This window comes from Cyanistes caeruleus, chromosome 5 (assembly GCF_971803275.1).
Source record: "Cyanistes caeruleus chromosome 5, bCyaCae1.hap1.1, whole genome shotgun sequence".
In the NCBI taxonomy this organism is placed as follows: Eukaryota; Metazoa; Chordata; class Aves; order Passeriformes; family Paridae; genus Cyanistes; species Cyanistes caeruleus.
Window position 1 is genome coordinate 47,136,335 of NC_141705.1, and position 19,919 is coordinate 47,156,253.

Sequence of the window (19,919 nt, forward strand, 5' to 3'; positions counted from 1 at the left end):
AGAAGAGGAAGTCTTCAGTTTCTCCCTTTTTCTTCACAAGACCTCAACTGAAATGCTGTTTATAAACCAATAAGCTTCACCAGGAACAAAATTGCTGCTGATTCACATGCTCCACAGGCAAATGTTCTGGCACTTCTGGCTCTGCATCTGTTCAGCTGAGGGCAAAGTCAAAGTGATGTACCCTGATGGAATTGGCAGCCCCTATGAGAGTAGGCAGAGCCCTGGCTTTCAGAATTTCTCTGAGCTTCCAGTGCTATTCAAAATACACCTCTGCCTGTGGAAATACCATTGCCAAGCCCACCTCTGAGCACAGCAAACAGTTCCTCCCCATTTACAGAGCACAGCATAGCCATTTCAGAGCCAGACACTGCCACTGAGTGTGGAAAACATGGCTGGAGAGGGAGACGTGTGGAACACTTCCTTTAGAGTGGCTTGGATTCCTAACACAACTGAGCTGTTGAGTCAGTTTGCAGGTGACTCTGAATGAGAACTTGCTCCAGTTCTTGTTTCTGAGAGAATATTCAGTAGGGTAATTCTGGCTTCATTTTTTATCCATCCCCTCTGATGCCAGCCAGTGAGTCCCCTCCATCACTGGTCACTGAGCTGGTCTCTGCCTTTGGTCATGCTGATACTGCAGTAGGTGGCAAGCAAAGACACACTCCTTCAATAATATCTTTAACACTGAATTTCTTGTATCTGTAGTACAGGTGATTTCTGCTGCTGTGATCTTTCAAGCTGTCCCAGCTTTAGAGCACCTGGCAAAGGGGGCAGCTAGTCTGTGTCAGTGGCAGGAGAGCATGCATTTGGCATGTGGTGCTTGATGTAGAGGTGTTTAAGCACCTTATTGCATTTGTATCAGTGTGGCAAACTGCTTTCTGGTGGGCTATTGTAAGGATCCAAGTTAGAATTCTTTTTGTAGATGGGAGAAAATGTAATTCTATAGGCCATGGCAGAATATGGATTGGGGAATTGTTAAGTTTTTAAAAGACTAAAAGTTATTATTGCTCAGATATAATTTCTGGGCTTGCCCTTTCTTCCCAAGCACAGTTATCTGAATCAAAGCACAGATTTTCAAACCAGGATTTGAGAAAGGAACTAATGGAAGGTATTCCTGATAGATCTTTTAGTCCTGAAATCTCATATAAATATGTAAGTATAACCTCTTGTTGCTGCCAACCTCTGTAGTAGCTGAATTTTTGTGTTGGAACCGTGTCTCCCTTGCTTGTGTGTGTAGAGAAAAAAATGGGCACTGTTCTATGTGCTTGAGATGCTGCTTGGCTATTGAGCAGAACAATTTGCAGGGAAAAAAAAAGCTACCTTTTGGTTATCAGTGCTGAATGATAAATGCCATAAAAATGTATAAATGCCATAAAAGTATGAATCAAATAAAAAATGTGTTGTTATCAGGGAATCTGATAAATCTGGTTTATAAGAGACATATGGTGAGCAAGTTAACAAATGACCTAAAGAACTTCTGTTGTGACTGGGAAATGAGAAAGGCATTAAAAATAAGACTGCACTTCAGAGGGGAGGCTGCTTATGTTGTTTCTCTAGCTCATGGGAGTTCTTAGCTTGGGGAACCAACACTGTCATCTTAGAGGAGAAGGATATAGAATTAGTCACAGTTTCTTCAGTGTATGTGGTTTATATGGAAACCTGGTCTGTTTTCTGATATTTCCAGCTTCAGGCTGTCCCAAGTTGGTGCTGCAGCTTGGGGAGTCTCGACTTGCCATGGAAAGATTTACTTCCTTCTCCAGAGGTCTTGCTTTGTGGAAACTTAAAATTTGATATTGATCATAGAAGTACAATATTCCATTGTTGCTTGGAAGTGATGAAGAATAGGTTCAGTTTATGCCAGCGTATATGCCATCTGTGTATTAACCATAGAACAATTAAGCAATAATCTCTTCCTTTGGCTGTCTTTTGATCTTGGCAACTTGGTTTGCTTTCCATAGTCTGGATAGCCTGACTGTGTTCTTTCACCCAAAGGTGTTTGGCACTGATAGTCTGATTTGGCTTTGGCAATAAAAATATTATAGATGTAACTGGGCAAAACATCAAGAAAAACAAGGAAAAAAAAATGTACTCTCAGGAGGTCTGTACATTGAGAAGTTGACAGTTAGTATTTCCTTATGACCCCCGTCCTCTTTCTTTCTTTTGTTGCTGTGGTTCCAAGGTGTCTGTAGTCATTAATTTCCTTGGTCAACTACCTGCAAAGCTAAAATTTACCTTCGTGCCAGAAAAAGTAAACAGCAGAATTATCCTTCTGTCTTTATCATTGCAGCTCTCCAGTGCACATCTATGAAAGGATTCCTTTAGTATCTCTTTTTTTAATTCAATACCAAGATGTTTGCCTGTTAGAGCAATTTTGATTTCATGTGAGAAATGAACCAGCATAGTGGGGGAGAAGAAAGGAGGGATATGTCAGGATTCTCAGCTGACTTTACTGCTATAATGGAACACAGTGGACTGAAACACTATTTTTGTTTAATGTAGTGAAGTAGGAGGGAAAATATTAAGATGAAGTGTTTGTCTACATAATGCCGAAGCAGTGTGTTGCAGGGTGGAGGACATATTTTTGTGGGGATGTCAGAGTGGAGATATCAAATGGCTGTTAAAAAAGCAGATAAACCTTGGTGATTAATGCCCCTTTTTTCATTAGCCCCTTTACAAAAATGTAGTGTGTCCTTCCGGCTGTGACTACTATAGTGAATGTAGTTAGGCTTAGAATTTTAAAATAGGTTTTTCAAAGAGTACTTGCTCATCAGATTGAGTTTTTCTATTCCATGTTTTCTTATGTTTCATTTCTTTTAACATTCTTAGTATAAATCTCCAAGGTGAGTGATGCTTTGATATAGTGTAAAAGGAAATGACTGTTCTTTATATCTGGTATCATTGTGGTTAAATTTCATCAGTTGATTGTCATCAAATTTTCATCATTTAATTTCATCAGTTGACAGTCATCAAATTTTATGTACAAGAATTTGAAGACTGGCTAAATAATTCAAAAGCACAAAGAATATGTGCCAGTGAGTATTTTATTTTGTGCCAAATCAATATATGTAGTAAGTGTGCATGTCAGGGATAATAATTAAAAACCTGGGTTGTTGAAGATACAATGTTCAGATATTTATGCTCAGTGGTGTGGACAAATCATATGGAAGCAAATTATTTAATGGGAAATTAGACATAATTGGGGAATTTTTTTTTTTTTTAGCAACGGAGAATGACTTGCTAAATTATTAACTTTTTAGAGCACCTCTTTAAAATTGGTTTTCTTTTGGAAGATTAGGGGGATTTGGGTACTGCATTGCCCAGGATTAGTACTGAGCTGCCTTGTTTGTGTGCCTGTACACAGATACAAAAGGTGGGGCAGCAGGTGACCGGCAGGTGTGTTTTTGAGTGCACGCAGACTCTTTGGGCACTTTAACCTTTAGTCTTAGGTGCCTGCTTCTGAAGTACAGGTGGATTATTGTCCCTCTGTTCAGCTCTCTGGCTGCTCCACTGCACATGTGCCTTGTCCTCTAGCGAGGCCTTCTCCTTGCTGTGATTTCTTGTCTCCTCTAAGTAGGTATTAATCCTATTTTGTCATAAAAGTTGTGTGTTTTTCATAATTTTAAGAATCCCTCCAGCCTGCTTCCTTTGTAAACCTAGTAATACCCTGATTAGTTTCATTGCTGCTTTCCTAGTTCTGGAAAAGAGAGGAAACTGATGTAATTTATAGAATATGGACTGGAAGAGGTCTGCTTGAATGAGACATTTGACCTCCAATGTACAGGTCTGATAATAGACTCGTTGCCAGGGATCGAAAGCAAAGCATGTGTTGGTTTATGTCTTAATGTAAGAGAGCTTACTGAGACAGTGCCATGGGATTTGTGCTTTGAGACTGCTGTTTATCCAGTGCCTGGTACAATACAGTACATCTGCAATTAATGAGAAAGAATGTAGCTATTACTGTGTTAGTTTGAATGGCTGTGTACATTCATTATGCACTATATATCTTTTAATTGAAGTGCTTCAATTATTTTTGTTGGTTTTAATTCCACAATTTATGCATTTGCTCACTAATATCTCCAATTTTATGTAGTGCATAATTGTTCCTACTGCAAGAAGAAAGATTTTGATTTTTTGACTTTTGGTTTTAGTCAGTTGTATTGTAATGACTTTGTGTACAAAACAGCTTTGTTTTAGCAGATAAATTATTTGAAGGTAACATGATCAGCAAGGATAACTTAATTTTGTATGGTTTTAACCTTGTTTGCAGGTCATGGTTTCTTCCAGGTTGATATTCAGTGTTCATCTAATTTTAGTTGCTGGGCTATCACCACTGAATTACAGAGTTATTGTATTTAAAACCTGAACATAAGTTCTTACCTTATGTTCTTAACTCAAGCTTCTGTTTGTATTTACTATGAGCCCAGCTGTGTATAGAAGTGGGGACATGCAATTGCACAACTGCATGATTTCCAAATAAAGTTATAGATAAACCTTTGAATAGAAGAATGATGTAGCAGCAGTCCTTGAAGCCACAAGTAGATACTGTATTTTTTTAAATTCTACTTTGTGGTGTCTTTGAAACTATGAACAGCTCTCTGCTAGTACTCCATAGAGGAATATAGTCCCTACTTGCTTTTATATCATATACACTGCATGTTTTCTTTTTCAACCGGCACTGATACAAAGATGAAAGAGAAGATAGTTTGCAGTACATTCGCAAGCAAGGGAAGCCAAAGCAGCATTACAGATACCACTAATCCCTCTCATCCCCCACACCTCTCCCCTCTTTTTTTGAAGTCTTCTGTTATTGTTTGATTGTTCATGCATGGTCTGACAATCTAAGGTCTTGATCTTTCACAAACAAAGTTCATATAGCCAGATACCATTGAAGTCTGAGATGATGCCAAGGCCAATCTTCCTGTGGGCACTCTTACTTTAGATTGTGAAATGTGTTTGACAGCAGGATTGCCTTGCTTTGCTGTATTTGTAGAGCAGGTTATTATGATGAGAAGTTTTAAGAAACTTGGTATTAATTAAAATTGTATTAAAAAACACCTCATCTTTTAAAATAAATTCTTTAAAAAGTTTCTTGAAATAATTCTTTAAACATTTAGAATTTCTGATAACCATCTCTTGTCTGGAGACTGATGATACCATAGGTAAAGGCACTTGTTAAACTGAAATTTGGAAGAGACATGCATAGTTTACAATGAAAGGGCCTCTTAGGAGTTTAAAATGAGCCAAAGAGCCAGTGCCACCAAATTTGACAGGCATGATTTGCCCTTTTTCATGCCAAGTTGGCTGTCACAAATCATCTCCTTATTTTCTGTGTGTCTTAGCATAGTTTGCAGGAGCTTCTGCTTCATGCTCTTGGTGGGCAGAGAAGTGAGATTTTTGGGTTTGTAGTTGCCCAGGTCTTCCTTACTTTCCTTTTTAAAAAGAGGCTTATGTTCCTCCTTTTCCAATGTCACCAGACTGCTGTGACTTCTCAAATATGATGGATCATGGCTAAGCCATATCCTCCGCCAGTTTGCTCAGGAGCCGCGGATGCATCTCATCAGGTCTCCTGGACCTGTGCACCTTCAGGCTCCATAGATGGGCTCACACCTGGCCTCCTCCTACCTTGGGCAATGGTTCTTCATTCTCACAGTCCTTCCATTTGCCTTTCATGACTTGGGTGGTGTGACTGGAACACTGGTCAGTGAAGACTGAGCCAAAAGAAATCATTGACTACCTCAGCCTTCTCCACATCCCAGGTAACCATGTCTCTCCCTTTCCCATGCAGAGAGCCCACATTTTCCCTAGTCTTTCACCCTCTGTAGGATTCCTTTTCGTGTTTGAGTTTGTCTGGGAGTTCCTTGTTAATCCATGCTTTTCCTGGCTGTTTTTGCCTGACTTCCTCTTTGTTGGGATGCATCACTTGGAGGAGGTGGTCCTTGAATATTAAACAGTTTTCTTGAGCCCCTGTTCCATTCAGGTCTTTATCCCATGGTACTCTACCAAGCAGATCCCTAAAATTACGTGAATAGAAGTCAAGTCAAGTAGCTCTGGCAATTCATCTGTCTTTTTATAGTTGATTTTTGTTAAGCAAGTTTTATTTGAAAGTAGTAGTTGATTAACCTGTCAGTCCCAAGCTTCACTGAAGTAGCACAAGGGGTGTGGTTGCCTATGGCTGACTGTTCTAATTTCCTGTGCCTCTTTTGATCCAGGCTGGAGCTGATGGAATGGGTGTTGGTTTTACATCCGTTTTTCTGTCTCCAAGTCTTTCTTTGTGCCTGTGGATGAATTTGTTTGCTTTGCCAGCTCACCCTTTATCAAAGACTTAATCGACTTCTTCTTTTACAGGGAATGCAAAGGGCAACCAATGTTACCTACCAAGCTCATCATGTCAGTAGGAATAAGAGAGGCCAAGTGGTAGGAACAAGAAGTGGTTTTCGTGGATGCACAGTCTGGTTAACAGGTACAGATTTCTGAGGATCCTTTTGTTTTAGTTGCTTGTTTGAAAAGCTACTTACTGTAGCTCTTTTTTGCATGCAAAGTTGAATGTTTTTGAAATCTAAGACCTTGATGCAAATTTTATTACTATTTTTAGGTAGACTAGCAGGAAATTGCTTTGGGACAAATAGTAACTTGAGAATTATTTTGTTCAGTGCTCTGAGAGGGTTGTTTTTTTGGTACTGTCTGCTACTTAATTCTGTTTTTCTTTGTGTGTGTTGTTTTTTTTCCTTCTTTTTTCAAAACCAATTCTGTCTCTTTGTACTGTCAATTTTATCTATTTAGAAATGAAATACGACTTTTTTTTTGGTAAGAGTCTGTACTTCTGGATTTTTTCTGTAATAGCATCTTCTCTTTGGATTGTTCTTGTCTCCTTGGTTTGAAATAATGTTTCAGCATAAACTTGTGCCATTGGACAGCAGTTGCATGTTTAGGCAATGCATACTGGCAATTATTTTTGAAGTCAGCTCTGTGGGGGTTTTTTTGTAAAAAGAGGAGGTAAATACATTCTGGAAGATGTTTTTTGTTTTGTAACAGTGAGGGAATTTTTTTGTTCTGTCTTACAAAGCTTTTGGAAGCTTTAAAATATTTCCTGTAAAGCTGGATTTTTTTTAAAATATGTCATTTAATTGGCTTGTAATTTAATTGGCTTGTTGTATTGCAACATAAAAGATCCTCACAGAGTATCAGAGAAACTTAGTACATTTACATGAAGTAAGATTGGTTTCCACTAGTGTCGGTTAAACGTGTGTGAAATGTAAAGCAGTTGTTGATAACGAACTGCTGAGAGCCATTCCAAGCAGATTTGATACAGTGGCTTCCTGTCATGTATTTCTTTAGGAAAGAATGGAGCCCTTTCTCTCCCTGTTTCTATCACACAGCTCCAGCCTCTCTCTCAAAGCTTGAATGATCTGGTGGACTGCCTTTCTGTTTCTTCTTGTAATTCATTAATCTAATTTTGAGAAAGGTCGTGATAAAAATGTTTTCTCAGTTATCTACATGGCAACATTTTCCAGTTAATGTTCTTTTTAAACAAATGTAATCTTAATGCCCAATTTCATTTTTTTTTCAGGAAGGAGGGTGGTGGTAAGATATCACGAATGTGTGTGGGAAGCTAGGTTATTGAAGATGTTTGAGCAGTAATGTGAGAGGGTGAAAAGGACTGTAGGTATCGAAGTAAGCAATATTAACACTTCTAGAACTGTGCAAACACGAGTTTCAAAATTCTGATAAGTATTAGAAAAAAACTGAAATATTGGTACATTCCAAGATTCTCTCACTTTGTCAGCGCCCACAGATTTGGAATGTACAGAAAGATCTTTCAGGAATTGCTTTTAATTTTTTGAGGTAACCTTTATATGAGAGCTCTGTTTTAATGAGTGTTGAGGGTCCTAGTAAAGAAAACTGAAGAATTTAGCAAAACTATGGAAAAACAGTGTTTTCATGTGTAAAATAATATGCAATTTTTAGAGTGTTAGTTAGTTTAAAGACTTGTCAGCTTGAAGAATGTTCTTAAATGCGTTAATGTATAACCTTAACTTTTGCAATTCATTACATGTTGGAGACCAAATGATGTGTGAAAAGAGAGCATTTGAGTGAATAGCAAGCTAGATGTGGGGTCAAAAATGGCAAGTCAAAGACTGCATCAATGAAAAGTAAATGATAAAATTGCTGAAATATTGTCGTGCCTATTTTGTGTGATAGGGGTGTACTTAACTGCTGCCAAAAGAAGACCGTTCTATTTCCTGCCTTGTGTTCCTTCTCTTGCCTTGCACACACTGTACCTCTTGCCTAACTCAACACTGAGCTGATTCAACTTGGGAAATCATCAGTGAACTCACCACACACAAAAGGGAGAAAAAGGGGAAAAACCCCATGAATGTGGGGGGTGAGATTAACAGACTGAGTTGGCTAACAGGAACCAGAGGAAGCAATGCAATGGCTTCTTTTCTTTAAGTGACACCCCAAGCTGTCAACATTTCCTTTGCACTTTGTGTTTTCTTAGGGCACACTTCTTAGCACGGTTGCTTATCCTTTGCCTTACATGTCTTGGAAGTAACACCAAGCTGCCGGTTTGTGTGATGTTTTTGTTTTTCTCCGTTCTCTGAAAGTTGGAATAAATTTTAATCACCACTAATAAAAACATTCCTCTTCACCCAGTAGAGCTACTTCTTTTATACTACCATTAGCCTTTATTTTTCCTGTCACTCAAATGGTAATTTTCATCTTATGGAGATCCAAGTTTGTGTTCCATTTGCGAATTGACTTCTTGGTATGAGCAGGAGCATGTGCTCCAGATAAATGGAAATCTAGTCTGGAGAAATTATTTAAATAAATTTCCAAATAAAAGTGAACAGCAGATTTTTAGGGCCTGCATATGTTTGTTGCCAAAGATTCTAAATTAGACCAGAGTTTGATAGTACAGTTTTCTTTTCTTCTTACTAACACATGCCAGTTGGTGGAGCATCACTGCTGTATGTGAGTCCTGAGTGAATCAGTGGTGTCTAATTCAGTGCTGTTATTCTGCAAGGAGTAAGAACAGAGTGTGAGTTTGGCTTGATCCCATTTCTTTTGCTAACTGAAATTCACTTCAATGTGACATCTTCCCCTTCTTAAATAAATGTAACATCTTAACTGTATTACTTAACTGATTTCTGAATTAAGTTTGCTCAGCTAGTTATAATTGCCGTCAGCACTGGGGAAAGTACATCATCTCTATAAGCAGCAGCAGAGCTCAAGGCCAAACTCTTACCTGCTTCAAATTGCACACTTAACTTTCACCTTACTCTTTCTTTACCTATTGTCTGTGTAAAAGCCACTTGGCTTATATTCCAAGTAAGCTTATCCAGAAGGCATTGTTACTGATGCCTGTCACTTTGGGATTTTCATAATATGCATGTACTACAACTTGCCTTAACTTGTTCCTATGCTGATGTATTTATATTATTGTCGAATTTTTTAGGTCTATCTGGTGCTGGGAAGACTACAGTGAGCATGGCACTGGAGGAGTATTTAGTATGCCATGGTATTCCATGTTACACATTGGATGGTGACAATATTCGCCAAGGCCTTAATAAGAATCTGGGTTTCACACCAGAAGATAGAGAGGAAAATGTGCGTCGTATTGCTGAAGTTGCTAAATTGTTTGCAGATGCTGGTTTGGTGTGCATTACTAGTTTCATCTCTCCTTATGCTCAGGTAAGTCTGAAAAACATCTAGATGAAATGTAGGGAAAATGCAAAATATCATTCAGAATCCTAGTTACAGAAATCCATTCCTAAGCTTATCCAGAATCAAATATGTACTTGGTTTTTCTTGGTGACATTTTTCACTTTATGGAGGTGATTACTCAAAACAGAAATATTAATTTTAAATATAAAATGTTTATATTTAAACATTCATTCTATAACTGGAACTATCCTTCAGTTGATTAGACTGAATTAGAGGGACTATTACTCTTCTATTACAAACAAGCACAAATGATGTCCCAAGAAAGATTGCAATATCTTGTTTGATCCATGTAGATTATAGTACTTTATAAATATGAAGACTAGGTGTACACTTAACCTGAAGACTCAGGTAAATTGCTTTTAAAAGCAATTTTTCCTTTAATGAATGAATGGTGAGAGCTTTATTTTTGCCAAGTGACTTAGGGGAAAAGTGTTTTAATTACCTGTAGGTTCTTTTTACTGTATTTCATGTTGTGTATATAACATGACATTATGTAATACTGAAAATTAATGTATATCCATGTTCACATTGTTGTGTGAAGACTGTTTTCATCCATCCATAAGAACCTGGAGGGGAGAGACAAAAAGGATATGTGAACACCCAAGTATTTTGAAGAGTGACCCTGAGACTTAAGCTTAGGTGTTCCACAGGATGAGAATGTGTTATTTCTTTGGGTAGTGTGGTGCAAACACTTCTTCTGACTATAATTTGGGAAACTCAAACCCTACAGTATAACAGAAGTCTCTAGACATGAGAAAAATAACTAGTAAAATAAACAATATTTGGTAAGAGAAGATTTTAGTGGATTTTGTAGGGTTTTTTTGTTCTCTCAGTGGAAGTCACCAATATTGTTCCAGTGCTTGGCAAGCCATAAAAATAATACAATAAAATAAAATATGCAAATAATACAATATTTTGACTACACAAGTCTTGTCAGATTAAGGAATGTAGGGGAAGCTGGTGCTCAGGAGAGATGGGTGGTTTTATCAAGAGCAGCAGGTAACACCTCCTTCCAGATGTATTCAGCTGGGCAGATGTAATTCCTCAGATCTATATATACAGGTATAGAAAACCCTGCATTCTAGTGGCTTGATTTGGCTGTGGGTTTTTATTCTAAATCAAGTTTAATGTAAAATATCTCACATCTTCCTGTCAGATTTTACCACTTGATGTACTGTAGTCAAAGTGATGTAGCTTGCAGGGCATCAGTTAATCAAATCAGATTTCTTTTTTCAAACTTTGAAAGCTTGCTTACATTGTGCTGTCTGCTTCTTTAAAATAAACTTCAAAGGCAAAAGCCAGTAAAAATATGTTTGGGCAACCTTATAGGATTTTTCTTCTGTTTTCTTTCAGGATCGTAATAACGCCAGACGAATTCATGAAGGAGCAAGTTTGCCCTTTTTTGAAGTATTTGTGGATGCTCCGTTGCATGTCTGTGAGCAGAGGGATGTTAAAGGACTCTATAAGAAAGCCAGGGCTGGAGAAATTAAAGGTGAACCTAAATGTAATCACATCCTTTCTGCTTAGGTGAAACATTGGTGTAATTTGACTCCATGTAAGTGGATGTGCTCAAGTCTGTGTGTATCACCCTTAAAAAGAGCATTGATTCAGGACAGGGCTGAGAAGAAAATTGGAATTGACTTCTAAGTCATGGAACAGACTAGTTAAGTGTGTAGGACAGTGAAAGGGTAAAAGTGGCTAACCATACACAGAAAAAGCTTTGAGCACGTTAAAGGTTGCAATAGAAACCATGCAATGATTGAGGATTAGTCTGTCTCCTTCGTGTGTCTGTTGACCAGTTAAAAAGAGCTTGATTCCTCCTAAAGTCTTTAAGGGTCTTCATTAATAAATCTTGCCAGTTTCTTCCAAAAAGTAAAACATGGCCACTGTCTACCTGTAAAGACCACTAAGAACAGTTCTGAAGATACTTCGGTTTTTAAATCTGTGTTCTGTTCCAGTGCCCATGAACATTATTTCCTATTCTCAGCCTCAGGTCAAGATTTAAGTATAACCTGCAATAAAAAAAGCTTAGCTATGCAATCATTCATTCAGGTATTGTTTCAAGTGCTGCTTTGTTCTGTGTTACATTATAGTTTGCAGAAGCTGATGATAGATAGCTCTGTATTTAGTAGCAAAGCAGTTTTTTTAAGTAATCAGTTTTGGGGGTGGGGTTTGCAGATGCTGTATGAATTCACTTTAATCAGAAGAGATATAAAATTCAAGAAATCTAAGACATTCTGTAAGAGTGGTTGCTTGATACTTCCAGTACTACAGAATATTTCATGCAAACACCAGGAATATATAAAGCTGAATTAAGATTTGTTCAAAATCAAAGCAAGGTGGCTTGAGCTGACATGATACAAAGATGCAGTTCTGTACAGAATCCTTTTTTGTGCCTATTTTATGAGCATCCCTAATATTTTGTTAATTTTACAAGCCCCAAAATGGAATTGTGTTCCTGAAGAAGCAGTATTGAAGTAAACAGTGCCTGAGCAAGATACAAGTAGGTGTAGCAGTGTCTGTGTCTGTATCTTATGACCTATCTGATTTATGAAGGATGGAAATTAAACAAACTTGCCAGTTCACAAGGAACAACAATACTGTTCCAATGATTGGCAAGCAATAAAAACAATATGATAAAATAAAATACGCAAATAATACAATGTTTTGGTTATACAAGTCTTGTCAGACTAAGGAATATAGGGAAAACTGGTGCTCAGGAGAGAAGGGTAGTTATATCAAGAGCAGCAGGTAACACCTCCTTTCAGCTGACAAGGAATGTCAGCAACTGTTACCTTCTTTTTTTCTGTGGAAATGGTAATGAGACACTTTCTTTACCTCCTGTTCCCACTCCAGTAATCAGATCTTTATAAAGTGTACAGGTTTTGGAAAAGATACCAGCCTTTCTTTATCACATGGGGTACTGCAGTAATTGGTATTTTTTCTTAGATGAGGAACTAAACTACTAATTTTGAGGGTATTTAAGTCCAAAGTGAAAAACTGGAGTCCTAATGTTTGCATTTGCACTTGTGGAGGATGCAGATGTAGAGTTGCTGAAGCCCAGCTGATATTCCTGATGCAGCTCTGACTTGCAGTGCTTATACTCTTTGCCTTTGGGCTTGATTTTTCCTCCTTGTTTATGCAGGGGTGGTTACAATCTCCATAATTTCAAAGCAGATTGCAAGCTAAGTAGGCCAGAACAAGTGTCACTGGTAGCTTGTACAGTCTGTGACAGCTATTATAATAAACACAGTCATCAATTTTATGTTAGCAGCTTTCTTGAGATGAGTATATTAGCTAAACTAATGTAAAAGGTGTTGAAATTCCTTACTTCAGAGTATTGTTTGGTGGTGTGAGTGTAAAATTAAAAATATATACTGGATGTCCATAATATTTTTTCATATTTTATTGATTTTTTTAAGAGCATAATCGACTGATAATGAAGGACAGTGGATGCATGACTAACACTGGGTTGATGCGCACAGTTCTTCTGCCAGTGCTCCTTATTCACAGTACAAATCAAACAGCTTCACCAACAAAAAAGTGCTTTGTATGAGCTGCAGAATGCTGAAGTTTGGTGCTGTCAGATATTATGATTAGCAAAGAGTCTGATGAAGAAAAAACCTGTTGATTTCCCAAAGAGTTCCTTTATTAAGGAAGCTAAAACTCCATGTTCTTGCCTGTTGTGTTCATTTAGATATAGAAAACTGTCTGTGAATAGCATTAAAAGGAAGTCATCTTTTGGAAGAAGTCACCTAATATTTTTATTTTATGTTCTGTAGGTTTCACTGGGATTGACTCTGAGTATGAAAAACCAGAAGCACCAGAGCTTGTGCTAAAAACTGATTCCTGTGATGTGAATGATTGTATACAGCAAGTTGTGGAACTTCTTCAAGAGAGGGTGAGCAGAAATGGAGGCATATCTTAGAAATCTTTTTTCCAAGTATTTTTACCTGCAGTCTGAATGTAAGTGCTGGGAAAAACAGAGGCAGATTTTGAGCCACAAAGGCTTATGCATCTTTCAGTTCAAACTTTCAAACTTGTCCTATTGTGTGTTTCCTTTTTAAACCTAAACATTGCACAGCATTGATCTCCAAGTGAAATCAGATTTGGACAAGTGGAAAATAATAACTGGAAGGGAGAGGAGGCTATCTCAGTTGTTACAGAACCAACAGTGAATGCTGATTTAAAAATTCTAGCAACCAATTTTAAAGAGTCTGAATTTTTACACTGTCTTTGTAGTGTACAAATTAATATATACTGCAGATGTGAAGAGACAGGGGTGCACTTACACAGTGATTTGCTCTCACTTAAATAGGGGCTGCTGTGCTTGTGTCTGTTTTCCCGTGTTTCCGCTGTTTTTCTTGTACTAGTAAAAGTGGTCCTGCAATTGTTTAATGACCAGCTCAGAAAGCTGATCTTCTTGACATGGCTGAGTTGAGTTTATGGTTCATAGCTTCTGAAAAGGTAGATCTCTTTCCTTGTTCATGCCTCCAATCTACATCATCCCTTTTGAAGTCTCTGGGCCTTCTCCTGTTGCCTGATAAGTAGATTTGGCTCATTAACCTAACCTAAAATACCTCACCCCCAATTAACTCCACATGGTAAACAAAACAGACAAAAAAAAACCCCAAACCCAACACTAAAAGTGAAGGCAGTGAAAAGATGGCTTTATCCTCTTGAAAACATACCCCCAGAATTTGCTCATCCTCATGTAGAAGAACTGTGTTTCCTTACATTCTAATCTGTAGTCAGTGGGTAGTGGATGACATTCCAGACAACTGTTTGTTGTTTTTTTTTTTAAATTGAGATACTCATGCAGGCAATAACATACATTTTATGTGAGTTGGATGTTCTGGAAAGTTAGGGTCTAGACAGTAGTTTGAGTAAAGCTCCACCAAGTGTTGAGGTTGATACAAGCAAATGAACTCATTGTGTAGCCAGCACAAGTTAGTTTTAAGCCTCTGTGTATGTACAGCTCTGGAGAGATTTAGTCTCTTGTACTGAAATTTTCAAGAAAATTCCTCATGGATGACTGTTTGCTCAGGGTTGCTCGGGAGACAATACAGGGCAGAAAACCATAAGAAAATTCTAGATTTTTGCCCAAATCCCTATCTGAATATTTTTTTTGAAGAAAATAGGAGAGCTGTGTAGGAGTCCTACCTGTAAGAGGTGGCAGTTCCTGACTGCGGGGGCCCTGTGCCTCGGGCTCAGAGAAATTCCTAATTGTAGAAACCTATGTCACATGTGCCAAGATAATGATCCCTGAAGGCTTGCATTGGAAGTAAGGTAGTATTGGTAGCAGTGCTGACTGCTGGCTCCTAGCCCAGTCAGCTTTGTTTAAGGTACATCTAGCACTTTTTTCCTTTTCTTTGAAGATAACAGTTTAATGAATGGCAAGATATCTTAGTGGTTGCTTAGCTCAATGAAAGACAATGAAATCAAGCCAAGGCTAAATAGGCACGTCTTGTTTTTAGACCATATTAATGCAATGCTATCTTGAAAATATAATTTCTGCAGATTTCCTGTAGTTTGAACAAGCCTATAAGAGGGCTGAAGGAATTTTTATAAGGGCATTTAGGGAGAGGACAAGGCTTTAAACTGAAAGTAGTTTAGATTAGATATCAGGAATAAATTTATTACTGTGAGCCTGGTGAGACGCTGGAACAGGTTTCCCAGGGAAGCTGTTCATGCCCATCCCTGGAGATGTTGAAGGCCAGGTTGCTTGGCTAGACTGGATGATATCCAGAGGCAATCAGCATCAGCAAAGTACTCATCATCCCAGTGTGAGGGGGCACATTTTCATAACACATCTAGTTTATTTTTTTATTATTTTGCCATTCTTTATATGAATGTATTGAGAAATAATAAATATTGAGGAATATTCTGTAACTTGCCCTTTGGTAGAATTAAGCTTTCAGCAAAATTGATGCCTTAAAATGGTCACTAGATGGCTTGCTAGCCTAGCATTTTCTTAATTCCTAAAATTCATGCAGTTTAAAGATGCATGGATTCCTTTTGTTGCTGGTTTTCTTGTTATGTTTTTGTTTGTTTTAGTCTGAGTAGATGTTTTAAGTACTACTTTGATGTGTGCAAGGGAGTCTAGTTTTACAATCCTACAAGTTCTCTAAACGTCAGACTCAGTCGCTAGAACTGTCTTCAAGCTGTTTACATTTGTCTAATGAAGTAGGTTGTTGACAGAAACTGCATTGTGAAACCTTTGTTTTGCCCTTTAGTGGGATACTAAAACCAGGATAGTACTTGAAGAGATCTTTCTAATAGGCACATTTATTTTAAGCTATTGATGGTTTGTAAAATTAGGACATCCTAGCCTGGGTAATGAGCAAGGGTCCAGAGGGAAAATTGTGAAGCAGCATAATGTGCACTCCATCATTATAGTGTTGCTTACAGGAGGCAGTATCTTCTTCTGGGCTTGTTGCTGTGACAGTCTGCTGCAGCTCTCCTGGACTGTAATGCTGCTGCTCAGGCAGAGAAAACAAAAGCCTGATTTTGCCTAACTTACAATGTAATAAAATCTGCTTCCAAAATGATGTCTGATATGTAATGGGCCAAGCTTTTCCTTATAAAACACCATTTCTAAGTGCTAGTTTAATTTGTCTTCTTTTGATGTGTCTTTGAGGATATGAATTATGCAACTGCCAGTGAGACTCATCACATCTTGTTACTCCTGTACTCATTTTATCTCTCACTTGTCAGCATTCTACTGCCTTTATTTTACTTTCCATGGAGGTAGTGCCTAAGGTCTGAAAAATGCATTAAAATTCCTGAGCTAGCTTTATGTATTCTACAAGCATACCTATATACTCTGGCCTGCGTAAGCTGGAAAAACCAAGATAATTTAATTATTGTTGTTATGGGTCTGTATATTCTCCGCTCCAAGGGTGAGCTTTCTTTCTCCAAAAGTAAAGCATTAATTTTTATGTAAAACATTTACATAAGGTTTCTCAAGCACTGATAAATGTATTTTAAAAAGAACAGACTCTTTTCACTGATTTTTTTGCTACTGGAACATTTGACTAGGTTTTTGACTTATTACACCATCCTTTGTTGGAGGATACTTTTTACAGTTTTACCATGATGACCTTCTCTCTTCTTTTATTATGGTTTTATATTTGTGTTGATCTCTTCTAACAAGTTTAAGGTCTTGAGCACTGTGGAGTGAGAATTTCTTGTTTAATACACATGGAAGAACACTATTTTTTTTTTTCAAATAAAAAATTTTTATGTTGGTTATAGAGCTAGATTTTGGTTCATTGCATATATATGCACAGATGGCATCACATTTAAATATTCTAAGAGTTTATATAGATGAAAATTAAATTAAAATGGTGTATTATCATTAGCTATAGGAAATGTATTTAATTTGTACTTCTGTATGAGTTTTCAGTAGAGAAGGAGCTTTATTTATTTTACGTTCGTGTTACCATTTCCAATGCATCTTGTATAGAGAATTACTTAAATTCATAAATGCCAGTCTCTAAATGTCTTTTTGCTTCTTTGGCATGTGTAAAAGCATAGAGCCTGCCTTTCTACTGTAGATAATGTAGGTATTAATGAGTTATAAAAACTTCATTCAATTCAATAGTTAAATATTTACTAGGTAAATGTTATATGGGTTACTTAAGGCTTAGAAAAAAATCTCTTGTCAGAATGTTTCATCTCTTGTCAGAATGTTTAGCCAGTCTGCTGGCTTGAGTAACTAGCAATATATCATAATCTTGGAATGGTGCTGGCTTTTAGATGAGTAAAAATTGCATAATTAATAAACTCTTGCTACTGTGTAGTACAACATTAGAATTTTACTTCTTGATGTGTGTTCAGTGCCCAAGAGGCATTCTGAGCAAACATAAAGTTCTGTTTATTCCTTTTATGCAGGACATTGTACCAGTGGATGCCTCTTACGAGGTGAAAGAGCTTTATGTGCCGGAAAACAAGCTACAGTTGGCCAAAACTGATGCTGAGTCTCTGTTAACCCTGGAAATAAATAAGGTATTGTGTGTTCAGGTGTCTCATTGCTGCAGTTGAAGGACAGTCTGATCTGTTGTTTAGTGTAAGTAGATGTAGTTGAAATATCTGTACTGCTTACAGAATGCACCTTAATATACTTTTTCCTCTTTCCTTGTGTGGAAGCACAGCATCTGTGGTTTCTTTGTTTACTTAAAAAAACATAATTATCTTCATACTTTCATGAATAATGTCTGGTGCAGTGTTACTTATCCCTACCCTGGAGAAAAAACTTACAGTGATTTCCTCCCACGCTCCCCGCAGCTCCATGGACAAAACCATGCCTGGAATGTCTTGTATGAGGAATTGCTTCTAGAAGGATTGCTTATTTTTTTTATAATTTACTTACAGAAACCATTTTATTGTGAATTTTAATTGCCTAGAAATATAAGGGAAATCAATTCTTGATTCTTCCTGTTTGTAGTCTTCAGCTAAACAACAGTAACTTTTGATATATACAAAGTATATATACCAAACTCGAACAGTTGCAAAGAGATGATCAGATCTTCTTTATTGTTTTTTTTTTCTGATTAGAGCATACTTGTGCTGTGTTTCTAGTTTCCAGCAGAGAGAATATGGAAACGCATGGATCAACTTGATCAACCCTATTCTTATTTTGGTTAAATGCATTCTTTTTCAACTCAGATCAATTAGATGAACCTGCTTCTGGCTGTCTTTGTTTCTACCTCATTCCTTTTTCTGAAGAACTACGCCTAAACACAGATACAATGCATGAGTTTTTTCACTGGTGTTTTTGATGGCATTACTAGAACTTAAAGCTAAGCATTTGATCAAGGAACTGACTAAGCTCAGAGTTCAACATCTATTGTGAGTAGACTTTGAAGGACTGGGGTGACATACTAAGCACTGAACAAAGTAATTTTAAAATTTGCCTGGTCCTCTACTAGTAATGAATATTGATACTTCCTTTCGCCACATTTTACTAATTTCTTTTCACATATATCTGTGTAAAACTATTAATTACTTTGTAGAGGAATAAATGCTTAAGGTCACCATTATTAAACTTCAGTAGTGTCCCATCTGAAATTGCCACTCATCTAGAAAAACAAATAATTTTGCCCTCCACCCCCAACCACTGGCTTTTTTAATATCAAACAAGTATCTAATGTAAGCTTGGGAAGAAACTGTTTTGTACTTGCCTCAGTATAAATTAAAACAGTGTAATAAAATTAGTCATGCCCTTTGCAAAAGAGACTTACACAAGCAAAGCCTGTCCTTGTCAAAAACTTGACCAAGTCTTAGTAATGCACATGCAGAAGTAATGGAGACCACACACTAAGTCATAGTGTGACAGAGTGCTGAAGAAGGAAATTCTGTGTAAACTGATATCACATGCTAAAAGAAGTACTAGTCCAGGGAGAATTTTACTTCTGGATTGTCTCACTAGTTTATGGAAAAAAAAATAAATTAGTTTCTCATTTGTTTAAAGATTAGACCTCTTAACATTTACAGACGTAATTCTGATATTTTTTGTGGTGAATGTATGTGTTGTTACTGTTTTTTTCTTTTTTTTTAACATCTTTGTTATCTTGTTTTGTTAGACAAAGGCAAGTGGGATTCTCTAATTTTGTTAAGATAAACTTTATCAAGATTTACAAATAAAATTTGTTGGTGTGTGTTTGTTGGTTTTTTTTTTTTAACACCTGGAAATTTGATCCAGTGCAGGGACTGGAAAACAGCCAAAAATATGAACAGTGAGGAACAAGTTGTTATTTCTTCGTTACTTGTAGAAACTTTGAATCATTTGTGATTGAAAACTGTAATACTGAGAAATTTTCCATTTGTACTGTCCTGCATTTTAGAATTAAAACATGATCTATTATGATTAATACCTGATGCCAGTAATTAAGCATCAACCTTTTTCTGCTCTAAGTCTATTTCTTCATTTCTTTGCAAGGTGGATATGCAGTGGGTACAAGTGCTAGCAGAAGGTTGGGCAACACCCCTGAATGGCTTTATGAGAGAGAGAGAATACCTCCAGTGCCTTCACTTTGACTGTCTCCTTGATGGTAGGGTAAAGCACACCATTTATAAAATTCAGCAAACTAATTTTACTTCTAAAATATTTTTGATGCTTTGCTTCTTTGTAGTGGTGTGGTAACACATTATCAGGCTTGTGCACAACCTGAGGTCTGGCATAAGAGAATAGA

General features: G+C 37.2%; 1 protein-coding gene across 6 annotated transcripts in view; it reads left to right on the forward strand.

Moving 5' to 3' along the window:
* PAPSS1 (3'-phosphoadenosine 5'-phosphosulfate synthase 1) overlaps nt 1-19,919 on the forward strand; it is a 57,394-nt gene that overhangs the window by 19,166 nt on the left and 18,309 nt on the right. For 5 of the 6 annotated variants that reach the window (XM_086887994.1, XM_086887991.1, XM_086887992.1 and 2 more), the window contains 6 exons: nt 6,343-6,457; nt 9,455-9,690; nt 11,077-11,215; nt 13,506-13,624; nt 17,620-17,733; nt 19,667-19,778. In XM_086887994.1, coding sequence (XP_086744120.1) covers nt 6,343-6,457; nt 9,455-9,690; nt 11,077-11,215; nt 13,506-13,624; nt 17,620-17,733; nt 19,667-19,778 — 835 coding nt within the window. Of the gene's footprint in view, nt 1-6,342; nt 6,458-7,274; nt 7,407-9,454; nt 9,691-11,076; nt 11,216-13,505; nt 13,625-17,619; nt 17,734-19,666; nt 19,779-19,919 lie in introns of those variants that run through there. The other variant, XM_023924709.2, reaches the window with a different exon arrangement.